The sequence below is a fragment of the Lepidochelys kempii genome, chromosome 6, assembly GCF_965140285.1.
Source record: "Lepidochelys kempii isolate rLepKem1 chromosome 6, rLepKem1.hap1, whole genome shotgun sequence".
NCBI lineage: Eukaryota > Metazoa > Chordata > Testudines > Cheloniidae > Lepidochelys > Lepidochelys kempii.
The window spans coordinates 42799880-42814640 of NC_136385.1; the positions used below are offsets into that span (position 1 = coordinate 42799880).

The 14761-nt window shown below is 34.4% G+C and overlaps 1 protein-coding gene across 5 annotated transcripts in view; it reads right to left on the reverse strand.

The window, feature by feature from the left end:
* Positions 1-14761, reverse strand: part of ELP4 (elongator acetyltransferase complex subunit 4) — a 268889-nt gene that overhangs the window by 145883 nt on the left and 108245 nt on the right. For all 5 annotated transcript variants that reach the window (XM_073347771.2, XM_073347772.1, XM_073347769.2 and 2 more), the window contains 2 exons: positions 6970-7078; positions 4102-4208 (listed from right to left, as the gene is read on the reverse strand). In XM_073347771.2, coding sequence (XP_073203872.1) covers positions 4102-4208; positions 6970-7078 — 216 coding nt within the window. The remainder of the gene's footprint in view (positions 1-4101; positions 4209-6969; positions 7079-14761) is intronic.

The window sequence follows — 14761 nt, forward strand, 5'->3', positions numbered from 1 at the left end:
TCAGCAAGATGGCAATTTCAATCATTTGGAATAATACTAAAGCAGCCCTAGGCTTTTCTCAGAATGGAAACATGTCACTATTACCACAATATTTCAACAAATCAGAATGCAAAAGAAAGGAACACTTATGTAATCACATTGGTAGAAGAGCACTTTACTCAACATTTAAGTGGAAAAAAATTATGAAGAAATTCCCTTTATGTGAATAAGTGTAAGTGAACATAAATGACTGTAAGAAAAAAAGTTTCCTTAAAGGTCTGTAGGATTTCAAAAGCTTATCATTTAGAAACAGTTTTCTTTAATATTTTTGGTATGACGGGCTTTTAGAATGACAAGGAAGTGGTTACACCAAGAAAAACTATGATGAAGGTGAGAGGCATGTTATATGTGAAAATCTAACAAATGCTGATACAAGTTACACTCAGTTATACACAAAAAAAATGGTATTTCAAACACTATCCTGGAAAGTTTAATTAAGATGAATAAGGCTGTCATATCATTTAACTGAGAAATCAAAAAATATTTCAAATATTTGGGGAACTTACCTAATGAGTAAACTTTTAGTGTGTGTCTAGTCATGTAGCCATCTTTTAGTCAATCATCAGAAAATCAAAGGCAAATTGGCATGACTCAACCTAAACTTTAATACCGCATGATTGTGTCGTGTAAGCTTGTTTTGTGCGAGGGCTGCTGTGGTTTTAGCAGAGAGATTAACGACCGGACCTAAGCTGGCCTCCAAACCTTGCCCTGCTGATGCCTCAAGCCCTTTGAAGTCTGACCATCATACCTGGCAAAACAACAGTGGGAACTAGGCTGGTGTCAGATCTAATCAAGTTGCCTGCCTCAGCATAGCTAACTATGGGGTACACTAATTGGCCCAATTGCGGATTATACCTTTTGCTACAGATTCAAGACAATAATTTAGTCAAATGATGGTTTTTATCTCCTTCTAATTAAGATTCCAAAGTGAGAAGAAATAGGATTAGACAGGCTAACTTCAAAATTTTGTCCTTTAAAGTGGTATGCACATTAGATATGTCTACTTTGCCATGTTTAAATATGACAACAAGTAAAGGTTTTTGGGAAAGATAAGTACAACTGTTCTAACTCTTATCAAATATAGCTAAGTTTTCCTGCAAATAATTAAGCTAAATATTTTTAAAATGAAACATGTAAATCCATAAGAACACTCAGAGTATGTATTTTAAAAGGTGAACAAATGTATCAGTCTTCAACACAAAAAAGTACTCCCCCCATGGAATACTTTTTAATCCATGTATTTTTTACAAAAACCAGAAACTCATAAAAGACTATTCGTTATCTTAGGTAAATTTTCATATACAAAAACTTTAACAATGCTAACTGTAGTAAGCTGTACAAAGTGTTACTATCCTCTTAGAAAGAATTAATTCTATTAAAAATTTGTAACATCTAAGCCTTTTTATTGAGGGCCAAACTATAGGTAGTTAAATTTATTGATGTGAAAAGCATTAGTGACTTTAAAAGTTGACACTGTGATGAAATAGGAAGTTGGACAGCTTTTTTGAGAAGATAAAGGGGCCTCCTTCACTGCACACATTACAAATGTTGCCACTTGAGAAGCAGTAGTCTAGTGATGAAAACTTCCTTGAAGCAATTTTGTCACAAGTCACATGCTGTACTTCCCTACCTCAGCATTTATAATCTGGTTTTAAAAAGATATGCTCAGGTAGAGTTCAACACCACCTTCCCAGATATGTTTAACATACTTTACACAGCTACTTTCATATTGTCTAAAACTGTAATGTATTTAAATATATATCCTCATTTCTAATTCTCCCAAACTAGACTCTACAAATGTCCTTAACCCTTTAAAGTTTATTTTGTTTTGGAAAAACTGCAATATTGATTGTAAAGCACATTGTTTGCTACCTTTTGTTTTTGCCAAAGGATTTGGAATTGACTGCTGACACATTACATTTTAACTGTAGTATCCAGTTTTGAGTGATTCTATCCAGATCCTACTTTTTTCATCAATTTATTTTTTTCTTTTTCAAAAGTGCCTTGCCTTCCAAAGCTACCCTGGTCAGTCAAGCTGTGCTTGGCCAGCTCCTTCTAATATAGGGAAGAAGAGAAGCTTATATGGATTGTAGTTTGGTGAAATGGGTAGAGGCATATCACAGTAGAATAATGATCAAAGTTGTTCAAAGAGGACTGACTTGCCTCAACTTGGTTTGCAAAAAGTTTATCCCCATCAAGAACTGAAATTATTCAAAAGGGGCCCCTATCTTAACAATGAGGGTTGAAATTATTCAAGTGAGTCATCTACCCATCTCTACAGCAACAGTTTTTTTTTTCCAAGGGTTCCATAACACCCCTGATTCAAACTCTTTTGTCCCTTGGCTAATGAAATTCTTTATACAGAGCCTCCTGATTTAGTTTTTACAGCAATAGAAAGTGGTAACCTTAGATCTTGTGGACAGAAGAATCATCTTCTGATCCAGGCGAGAAAAATTCAAAATATTTCAATTCACAGATAAAGTAAATGTGAATTTAATATAGTAGAAAATAATGGTGCATATTTGCTTGTGTTACTGAAAAGAATTACAACTTCTGTCTAAAACCTGGCATGAATCTAGTACTGATTCAAAAAATGTAATAGTCTTTTGATAAAGTGAAATTATGTTAAAATGGTCTAAACCACTACGGTGCTTTATTCCTTTAACTGTATTCTCTAAGAAGTGGGGGAAAAAAATTGAAAAGGAATCACCTTTAAACACCTCCCCTCCCCCCTCGTGCATTTGGCTTTAAGTGGCTTTTGAAGGGAGTATCTCCAGTCAAGAAACTTCTAGCTATCATGCAGAGATGACCAGAATGAAGAACTGGCTGACCGATTAACTATTAACTACTCTCAATAGGATTAGATAATTAAGGACATTGATGACCATTAATTAGGAGGAGGGCTCCTTAATTTGTCTCTTGATAGGGCCCTTTCAATGATTTATAGGTTAGGGCTACTTACAATTGTGAAGAGAAAGCAAAAAAAAAAAAAAAAAAAAAAAAAAGGGAGAGAACCCTTAAGTTACCTTATCAAGTGGCCAGCTAAAGAGGGCAGAGGGTCAAATAAGGGCCAAAGTGGTCACTTAAGGGTGAAGTCCCAAACACCAAAGCAGTGCCAAGCCACATTGACCGTCATTTGGAGATGAAGTTAAAAATATGCTAATTTATTGGTGGCAATTCTCTCTTTTATGGTTTCAAGCAGTTAAGACAAGTGGCTTGCTTAAGAGCTTTTCATTTGAAAAGAGATTAAACAAAATGGTTTGTCAGGACTGCTTGGCTGTTTTATGTCTTTGTTAAAAAAAAATGCTCAGACTGTACCAATGACTATCATATTATCCAAAAAGCCATCTCCCTTCTCTGAACATTTAGTTAATTAATAAATACATCAACTCTAATTGCTTAATAGTTCTACGTTCATTTGCTCTTTAGCAAGATTAAAATGAAATACATCTTTTGTATTACTCCCTTCCATCAGGACCGTCTGTATAAAGGTCAGAGGAAAAAAGTTTAAATTTAGTAGAAAATTTATTAAAGGACATTAGTGTAAGTGATACTGTGTTTAAAATGACATAAAAGAGCTAAAGGTGATTTCAGTAATGCAAAGAAAATGGTTTCTGAATACTGATAAGGACACTTATCCCTCATGCTACACACAATTTTAGGCAGCATTATACATTAAAGTCCCTCAACTGGAGTAACAACATGTAGCTATTTTCCCACACACTAACACAAGTAAGAGTAAGTCATTAACATTTAATTAAACATGCTCCTGACATCCTCAGAAATACGCATGTTATGCTTTGTTACTGAAGGTTGTGGCCTACTTCCTATGTACATTTTAAAACAAAATAAACTGTTTATGCATAATCTGATTTGGTACAACTAGAGAGACATTCTTAATTTGACTACACATTAAAAGTAATATTTTATAAAATTGTTCTAAATAGGTGAACCACAATTAAATGAACATTAACAAAAGTTAAAGTATTTCACAAAACTAAAAGATAGGAATTAGCTCCACCTTTTGGGTTCTAAATAGTGAAACAAAACTGTTTCTCTTACCTCAATGGTGAACAGCTTCCTTTTTAATCTAAAAGCAAGGTCCTTCGTGCCTGACACATCACAGATCAAGCTATTAAGCCGAGGAATCTGGTGCACATGAATCAAACCTTGTGGAAAGGAAAAGTAAAAGGAGGAAAAAATGTAAGAAAATGCTGTCATCCAGATGCATAAATTAAAGAGTCTTACAGCAGAATTCTGTATATTTACACACACTCATCCTCCCCTTTTTAAACTGCAGCTTACTACCAGGAGCAATGAAGCAAACGGTGCGATTATACTCATGTAATCAAGCAGAATAAGATAAACAGAAATCCTTGTGCGAGGAAAACTAATTGCACTTTGGTACAGAAGTACAGATGTAAAGAGGGATCTTAATACTTGTCAAAACTACAGCCGGTTTGTGTGTGATTTTCTCTTGTATTTACAGTAAGCAAATATGGCTATCACCTTGCATGCTGCCCACGGCACCACTGAGTGATCTTTATTTTATTAAATGCACCAGTAAGCAGCCAGCAAAACAAGGCTTATGGGTTACTGATAACCAGTGAAGCTGTAATGAAAAGTATTTAATTTTGCACCTTCTAAAAGTGTTGTGGTACACGGCATTTTAGAGCACACTCTTTGATAAATTTTAACCCCTACATCATCCCTACAAAAATGAATTTTCTACATGTAAGACCTTTACATAGCTGTTCTGATTTTTTATAACAACACTAGGTACACTGCTAGCTCTGCATTCCGTCAGTTGAAACTCAAACTGATTTTTTCTGACAAGGACGCTGGATGGTTTTTGTTCAGCCTAATACAGTGTCTGAACAACCTAGGGGTCATTTTCCACAGTTGAAAACTAAGAATATTCTACAATGCTCTCAATTACTGGCCTACATTTGATATTCACAAATTCAAGGTGTCTACATGAAAACATTGCAGAGGCAAATTCAATATTACATTAATTTAGAAGAGCTCTATCGCTTGAAAATGGCTACTGCGAGAAAAATAAATTAAGACCAGTGTGGGGTATTTTTCAAATTTTTACTTTTTGTTAAGTGGAATTACAGAAGATAAAGAGGAAAAGTTTCATACACTTTTAAATAGAGTTTTACAAATACTATCCTATTTAAAAAAGTCTTCTAAATCCTTGGGAAAATGTTATAAAAATAATCAAAAACCTCTTTTTCCATTCAATGAATTCTAAGAATTATTTACATAGTTCAAAATGTGACCATAATGTACAGGTAGAGCAGCTCGACCACAAACAGAGCTGTAAAATATAATTATACACATTTAATAAAGGGATATCTGCACCATCTTCAATCTTTACTTACTTTTCACAAGTTTAATGCAAAACTGTAGGCTTTAAAACAAAACAATAAATTTAGGATTTATTCATAAATGCAGCAATGTCATCAAAACATTCTATTGAACTTTGTCTATAGGCAGAGCCTTGTGTTATCTGCAGCGAATAATGCATCTTTTACAAAGAAATTTTCAGGAAAAGAAACCACATCCCTAAACCATTGGAAAAATTTCAATCGTATAAAATCTGATCAATTTTTAGGATTTTAGATAAAGAGTAACTATAAGAAAATAAAACCCAGTAAAGCTTTTATGTTTAGTATTATTTATTGGGACAAAAAACCAAAATGTATTTAACATGAGTTCTTAAAGGAAATACAGGATAGGAAAGGTATATATTTTCTTAAAGACCTCCTTCACTATTAAGATAAGTTCTATTATATTAAATTAACAGAACTGTATTAGAATGCAAAAATGTCAAATAGGGCCTATACAATAGGCAAATTATTTTTGCAGTAGCTTTTGTTCATTTTTTCAGCCACTCTTTTCTAATAATCAAATGTACATTCTTTTCTTTTCTTTCTTTTAAAAAAAGGTTTGCTCTGATTTATGAAACTGCAGCCTGAACACATACAGTAGTATAAAGTGTTCTTCAATACCATTTCTGCTTCATTTTCTGTGCTCTAGCATGGAAAAACATTGCCACATTTTCACATGCTTACAGCAGGCTTCAAATAGGCAGTTCAGTCTTTAGACTAGAGGTTTCCATGGAACTACAGTAGTATCACAATAATAATAGCGGTAATTTATGCGCACACAGATCACCACTCTGGATTAGCTAAAACTGTTTGTTATTCACTACTTAGGCTATGCATATCTTCTAATCTTTCAGAATTTAAATAGTTCTGCTACCCAAACTTTTATAAATTTTTGTTAACTGAACCCAATGATTAAACACTGTTACACATGTTGAAAATAAGTCACCAGAAAGACTGGGTGGAATAATAAGTTTCTGTACAAAAATTAGTTTCATATTTATTTTTACCTTCACTCATTTCCATACTCAATACCTTTGAAGGAAGAACTGCCATAATTAAAAACAGTAAACAGTAAATCATCATCTTCAAACACAAAGTTTTGCATACTGCATCATTTAGTACTTCACTCGCTTAAATATATCATGTTTTTTCACGTTCTCTATTTAAAACTTGGCAGATCAGAAATATTGATTTAATGACAAGTTCAGCTCACTGGTCAGATGATTGCCAAGCCTCCCCTGCATGTGAATTCCCCAAAGCCTGCCTGTTGAGATATACATCTGATTGAGCCATGCCTCAGTAATATGGCTTGACAACATGCAAGGAGTTGCCATGTTTCCTTTGCAGTCTTAATGCACTTTACTGAAAAATTGCCTAACTCAAGATTGGTTAGCAAGGAGTAACATTTAAGAGGTATATTCCAAAATGAAATCAAATGCTACTTTATAGTAGATACTCCAATAGGAGAGTAAGATGCTAAGTGCCCTAGAAGCACTCCATGCAGACTTTTTGCATTGCTAAAGATGGAACTTACCCTGGTAATCCTTGTATAATGGATTGGTTTCTCTCTCAGAGCCGATAAATGATTCAAGACCAACTACCGTATCTGACAAGTTTGTTACACGTTCCATAATTGCTTTATTCTGTAAAACATGGAAACAAAATATACATCCTCTGTGACGAAAAAGATAATTAATGTTCTGAGAGTAGTAAGTCTGTTTTCTAATGACAAACTGAAGTGAAAATAGGTCATCAATACCTAAAAATAACCAGAAACTAAAAAAGCTTCTAGTAACCTGCATCTAAGGGAAAACAATTAAGATGATATGGAGAGAGAGCTGACTCAGAACTAAATTCGATACTTTTTCTAAATCTTCATTTTGATTTATGCATTTATTCATATTTAGAAAGATTTTCAAAGGCATACATAGCATTAGGCAGCTAACTTTCATTGACTTTCAACTACCACTTGTCCCTTTGAAAACCTCATCAACTGAAAAATGTATTAAAACATGATATTGCAGTATTTTCCAAAATGCATTACTTGATTACATGTTTTAGAATAGAAGATAAAGAATATCATTAATAATAAGCAAAATATTTTTCCAATCATTTTTGTTTTTCTTCTGAATCAGAAAGTACACTGCGGAACATATAAATCCAAAAAACAGTAGTACCTATTTCCATTTCTCAATATATTTTCGGTTTAGTAGTGATATTTTGGGCTTAAATCTCCTTTGATATCTGAGAGTGTATCGTCACATGTATCCTAAAATCAGGATGTACTGTTTGCACATTAATGCAATACTGAATTTTACAAGACAGAGAAATATGCATATTGGATACCAGAACAGAAACCTCCATATTAAACTGAAGAACAAAATGTGCTTAAGAGATTCTTTGTAGATACCACTATATGATGAGCAGTAAAATATGATAAAATTATGGTGAAAAGCAGAATGCTTCAACTTAATCAATGTGCTTATCTTAAAGCAGTCCCCAGAGTTTTTATACTCTGTCCTTGATAGCTGTGTACACATGCCATACCCACCTTATTTTCAGAAAGTACCAGGCCCAAATAATTACCCCCAAATACCCATTTCAGGTAGGAGGAATTAGGCCATCATCTGATTCTAAAGCCTTTTCCATATCCTGATTCTCTTTCTTAATCATGTGCCCTTCACTTAGGGAGAAAGGGCTATTGTAAATATCACCATCATGTGAGATTATCAGCTATACAAAGATTTGATATTGTATATCAGAAAATTCCCAAATGCAAACAATGATTTACATCCAATATTTAAACAAAAGTAGATCTAAATATATTGATACAGTCACAGATAAAGCATATTACACGGCAATGTATAGGGGTTTTAATTTAAAAAAATATAAAATATAAAACCCAATATCCCGCAAAATACCATATTTAACAACATAATAGCCTACTACTTGACTATTGAGACACCTGCAAAACACATGGGGAAGGTGAATGTTTCTTCTTAAGGTTGGTAGGAAAGTGTCTGAAAACCATGTTTATTTCACCCCAAAAATAACCTATTCCTGCTCCACTCAGGCCAATCTGTTTGGGGTAGCAGGACTAAACTCACCAATCCCATAATGCCCCTCCCCATGTACCTGTGGATTGCTGACCTTTCAAAGCCACCACTTGTGTAGGGCCAACATAGCCTGTTTTCACATGGAGCCAGATCTCTGTGAAGTCATTTCATGGTGAAGGGTAATTTGCTGTTGTACTGTGTCTTACTGGTTAGAAGGAAATTCTATGCAATCATTTGCACTACGATAAAGAAGTTTGACTGCATGTCTTACTCACACCATTATTACATCACACCCTAATGACACATACTACTACAGAATTACAGCTGAACTTGTGAACATTTTCACACTCCACTACTATCTGGCCAGCAATAATGCTATACATTAACCCTATATTTCAGAGGCCCTTGCTAGTGCTAATCTACAGGACAATTAGAAAAAGAAAAAGCAATTGTAGAAGTGTAGTGACCAGTGAGCTCTGAGCATCCAGACACTGGAAATTCTAGAATTTTGTCTAAACCAGGTTCTTTGGCAGGCTATGAATATTATTTTTATTGTATTACCAAGCTGCCCAAAAACACCACATAGATATTAACAAATACAAACTAAACTAATAGTAAAGGAAGAAATAAACTCGTAATCATACTATACCTAAAAACAAAAAGAAAAGGAGTACTTGTGGCACCTTAGAGACTAACCCATTTATTTGAGCATAAGCTTCCGTGAGCATATGCATCCGATGAAGTGAGCTGTAGCTCACGAAAGCTTATGCTCAAATAAATGGGTTAGTCTCTAAGGTGCCACAAGTACTCCTTTTCTTTTTGTGAATACAGACTAACACGGCTGTTACTCTGATACCTAAAACCAGTTATCAAAGGCCATTATATGCTCATTTTGGTAAACTGTATGTTATAAATGGTGTGGTAAAGCTATTTTAGGTACAGAAGATGCTCAGGCATCAGCAAGACTACCACAACATGCAAAAAAATGGAAATTATAAAAATAACAGCCACTCATTTTGGAACGGTCAGGAGAGCATTTAAGTACATGTTTAAGTCCATGCTTACTTAGGACAGCACTTAAGCATGTTTAACTTTTAGTTGATAGTTAAGTCCGACTGGCTTCAATGGGATTTAAGAAAATGCTTTAAGTTAAGTTCATGCTCAAGTGCCGGCTTGAATAGGTTTGCTTTCCTGGAGTGGAGCTTTTTTGTTCAAGTCAGCTTTGTTTTAAAATATACCAAAGCATTCTTCTGGTTTGGGGGATGAATACATTTTATGCATAGAACTGTCATAACACAAACATGTTTCTTTCTGTGGCATTGTTGACAAAGATCTGTTTATATCACATATTTTCCAGTTTTCAAAGTTCAGCATATTAATGTCCAATCAATGCTTATGTCAGCACACAGATAGTTGTGATGTATGGCATGCTGACATAAAACACACAAATCACATTGCCCCATCTGGGCTTGAAAATTTAACAGAGCTCCAAATCTTCCTTCAACCCTATACAAATCTCCCACCAGCTTCTGGCGGAAACTTGGCAGGTCTGGAGATGAGCCATGGCATGGCTAGGAATGGAGCCAGGACAGAAGAGAATCAGGAAACTAGTTTGCTGGCAACTAGGAGAGGCATTGTTTTAAATTACATAAAACAATCCTGGAAAGTTCTCTGATTTACTAGATGCTTTGCAATTTTTCTAAATTAGTTACTTCAGCCAAAATGTAATTATTATAGCAATAAGGTAGCAATCCTATAGTGAATGGGTATTCCATTCTACTCTAGATTCTAATCATAACTGCAGCCAGAAATTCTCTTCTCGACTGAAATTTGTAATGCTTGGTCTCAAGCCAAATATGTGTGTGGGGGGGGGGGGGAGAGGGGAGGTGTATTTTGTTTTAAATCTGAAGAAAATCCATTTAGTCATTATTAAATATGAGTGTGAACAAAATATACTGTAACTTATAGGATTTTTTTCTTCTCAGACAATTCCAAAGTTGCTTTGTCATATTCCTTCATTCTTGGCATTTATGTAGTCCTCAGTCACTCTGTATGTTTATTTTTTAAAGAAATATTTTTCAAGAAATTGGGGATGAATTAAAATGATGTATGGACCATAAGCATATATGGAATTCTACTGCCATATAAATATATAGGGCCATATATGTTGAGTTTGCATATGCACATTATTTTCATGGGACTATAGACTTCTGGAATCACCCCCTCACCTACCAAAAAAAAAAAAAAAAGTTCAAGCAATCCTGGTTCATCAGGATTAACTACTTAGAGAAAATCAACTACTTTGACCCACTTTGCTACCCCTTGTTTGCAAATCCTACTAGTTCCCTTCTCATTATGAGCCTCAACCTTCCTTCCAGAAGTCAAACATTTCCCAGGTTCCAAATAGCCATCAGTTCCAGACAGCACAAACCTATGTTTTGCTTTGTACTTTCCCATTTTAAAAGAAATTAAAAAGCAGGAAAACGGAATGCAATACATTATTTTAAATTCTCATTCTTTGTATTACACTGATTGAACATAGGTGAAAACTAAAAAATTAAGCTTCTTAAAGTAACATCAGCTTTTCTACACTGGATTTATACATAAAGTTATACATTTAAACAGGAACATTAGTAATTCACATTACAGATGTGTCATGAAGCCTACTTAACTGCATTGTGACAACTTTAAATTTACAAAGTTAAAGATATTCAGAAACTTAAATTTTCATTATGATCTTTGTATGAAGATAATTTTTGACATTGAATTCTATGCTCCATTTGAAATTAAGGACTGGAATACTATGTCTCTTTCCAAACAAAGGTTAGAAGTGTCCTTTGGTGAGAGGGACTTCATTTGGTGGTCACCCCGCTGAAAGACATTGCAGTTACCCCAACATTAAGTTTCTTTAAATCATGATATAGGGTGTATATATTGAATCAAAATCAAATTAAAAAAAGTTTAAAAAGTGTTTCATTATCTACGTAGGTTAATTAAAGAAACCACAGAATAATTAGAAATGGATGTACAAAACTATTTAAAACAATGAATTAACATACAGTTCATATGCAGCATAGCCCTGGATAAGAGTACGAAACTTTCAGTCATTCAACATTTACATTTTAGCTGCTTTTGTCCATGGTATTTAGTTGGTAGATTTCAGCATAACAAGCAAAGGAATACTAGTTATTATCCCCACAGATTGGGGATACTCCCATAAAAGTTTGTAGCTGAACAGGCATTATTTGATAATGGACGTGTAAGCGATTGTAGGTCTCCATAGTAGTTAAATCTGTAGTTGTATGGATTTCTGCCATCACCAATAGGTGATTCTTTAAAATCCTGACCCTTTACAGAAAAGGATATGAAACGTACAGAAATAAATCAGAAGGAGCTAGGTTAGGCAAAAATAATTAATTAGTGTTTGACTTTTGAACTAAAAGCAGATTTAGATGTACTTTCCCTAAGCCTTTAGCACAGCATCCAAAGTAGACTATGACTATTACAATCATGTGTTTATTTCTCACGCATTACCTTCTCTGTCATGGAGTTGAATTAACTAATGATACTATAGCAGTTGTAACCTAAGTTAGGGCAGTAAGAAAAACAAGCTCGGTGTAATCCTTAGAATAAATAAATCTTGACATTTTCTGAAAGGTTATGTGTGCAATAATATGGTAATACCTGCACAATATATCAGCACTTACCACTTGTCATTACGCTTAATCCCCAAAGTACAGCTGAATCGAAAGGATAAATTATTAATACTTAAACAACTAAATTATTTATCTCCATTTGTTATTAATTACCGCTACTAAAAATCATAAAATTACCCATATAATTTAGATCATCAATAAAAATTAAAGAATGCTTTTAAAAGTTTCCCCTCCCTAAACTATCACTTGGCTATTTTCCAATAGAAAAAACAAGGCTATTTTTCAATTAGAGATTAGATTTTGGTACTAATTTTATAACGATACAATACTTGTTTTACCATTTATAAATCCATGAAATAAGAGAAATTTTTAAAGTGGTCTATTTTAAATAAGTATATTAACTATCATTAAAAATTGTAGCAAGTACAAATGCTGCATTTATTTTGTTTTAAAGCTGAATTTGCATTTCTTGCAGTGCTTGGAGATCCAAAATTCCTACTAACTTTTTTCTGCATTTTTGATGCAGAAAGAATTTGTGATCAGGCCACTGATATGTAAAAATCTATTTATCAAATGGATTAAGCACCTCTACAACAGCTGGTAAATGGCAGAAGCCCTGAAAAATATATTCCAGGGGATTTCCACAAATCTGTGTGGCCTTCTGAAATGAACATACAAGATTAAGGCCCTAACTCAGCAATTTGATGCACACCGCCATCTTGTGAAGAGCCCTACACTGCCTTCACTAGGATTATGACCAGGTGTAGGGGACTACTGACATAGATCTGATGGCAAAGGCCTTACTTATTGTTCATATGTTCCCTAATTTTTGTTTGCACTCATGTCAAGTTTATACTGGTTTACAATCATACTATGAATAGTTTTCAAATAATTTCATGTGCCCAACAGAAGAAAAGAAAAGTAAGAATACTTATAGTAAAAACTCACACATCTAAACACATTAGATATCTTCATCAAAAATGGTAAGGGAATGTGGAAGGTATCATTTGACCAAAGCATAAGAGTAGTATTAATTATGAATTTTGTTTTTGTGTTATTCTGTTAGAGCTTCTTTTAATAATGATGTTATTAATTTTAATACCTTACGTGTACATAATATCTTTCATCTGTAGAGCAATGTGCTTTACAAAAAAAAATTAATTAACTGTGACAACACCCACGTGAGGTAGACAAGGAAATATATTTTCACATACCACTGAAATGCAGCCACGTCTGTGACAGGACACAGAATTGAATTCAGTAGTGCACATTAACACTAACAGTGCACATTAGCAGTAAGGGGTTAATACCATAATTGAAAATACTGGATATGTCCGAAGTAAAAATTTAGCTAGGAGATCAGAATTAAAACACCCAACTCCTACTGAATGTGTCATGGGATGAATATGAGTTGTCAGGGCCTATTTATATTGTTATATATATTGTTATAACCTGCACCATCATAGACTCTGAAAACTCTACAACATTAAAAATATTTTAGTTATCTTTTAGAAGGAAGACCTCCACAACTTCCTTATAGTGAGTAGATCTGGTGATTAATTTCCAGCAGAAGTGTGTCAGGCATGTCTGACTAAGTTATTTTGGGAAACATCCACGTTAGCAGTTGAGTTTTACAACTTGCTTTAAAAGGTGGTGAAATTTAGGGCCTAGCCTTATCTCTAGTGGGAGTTCCATAATCATAGAACTTGCACCAAAACCTTCAAACCTTGTCTATATTCCAGAGTTCCACCTCAGCACAAGCAGATGTGGCAAGGAGAGGAGCTAAAAAAAAGCAATCACTGAGCTATCAGGACCTTATCCACTTAAGATCCTAACACAGCCTCAACTATAAAATATAAAGACCTTGAAACAGAAACAGAATTGAATTGGCATCTGTCTCAGAGTGTGGAGCACACATAGTGTAGGGGGAACAGATGTGTTCCTGTTCCTGAATCTTGCTCATTTGGTAAGCTTCTGCATACTGTGCCAACTGCAACTTCCAAGGTCTTTTAGGGTCAGCCCTACATATAGTACAGTAGTCCACTCTGGAAATGACAATGGCATGTATCACTTTCAGTAAGCTTGCATTTCAGGAAAAATGATCAATCAAAAGTCCAGCTGAAGATAATAGAGGCATTTATAGCTTCTGCTGCTCTCTGGGCATTCAGAAGTAATGAATAGTCTAGTAGTTTCCCTTCATCCAATCATCACACAATGAAAGGAACTACAGAAGAAGTCCAGACCTGCAAGACGTGTAGAACCAGGGGACATCTATATATTGATGGCACTTGAGTTTGTAGAGCATGAGTCTCTCACCCAGTAGTCTTACATAGATTTTGAGTAAGAAAGGCAACAAAAATTCAGGATATCACTTCACGATTCTGCAGCGGAGAACACTTGGGGAAGAGGAAGAGCTAACCATCACTATCCCTTAAAACCAGTGTGAACTATATAGGTGGAAGTCACTGTTAGAGTTTTACCATCACCGCCTTCTCAATAATCCTATGCAGGAAAGAGAAGTTTAAGAATAGATGACAATTTCTGGGATCGTTCTTGAACCTATTTAAGAGTTACAAGTACATTGCCCTCTGCCAAGGGATCATTAACTAGCTTT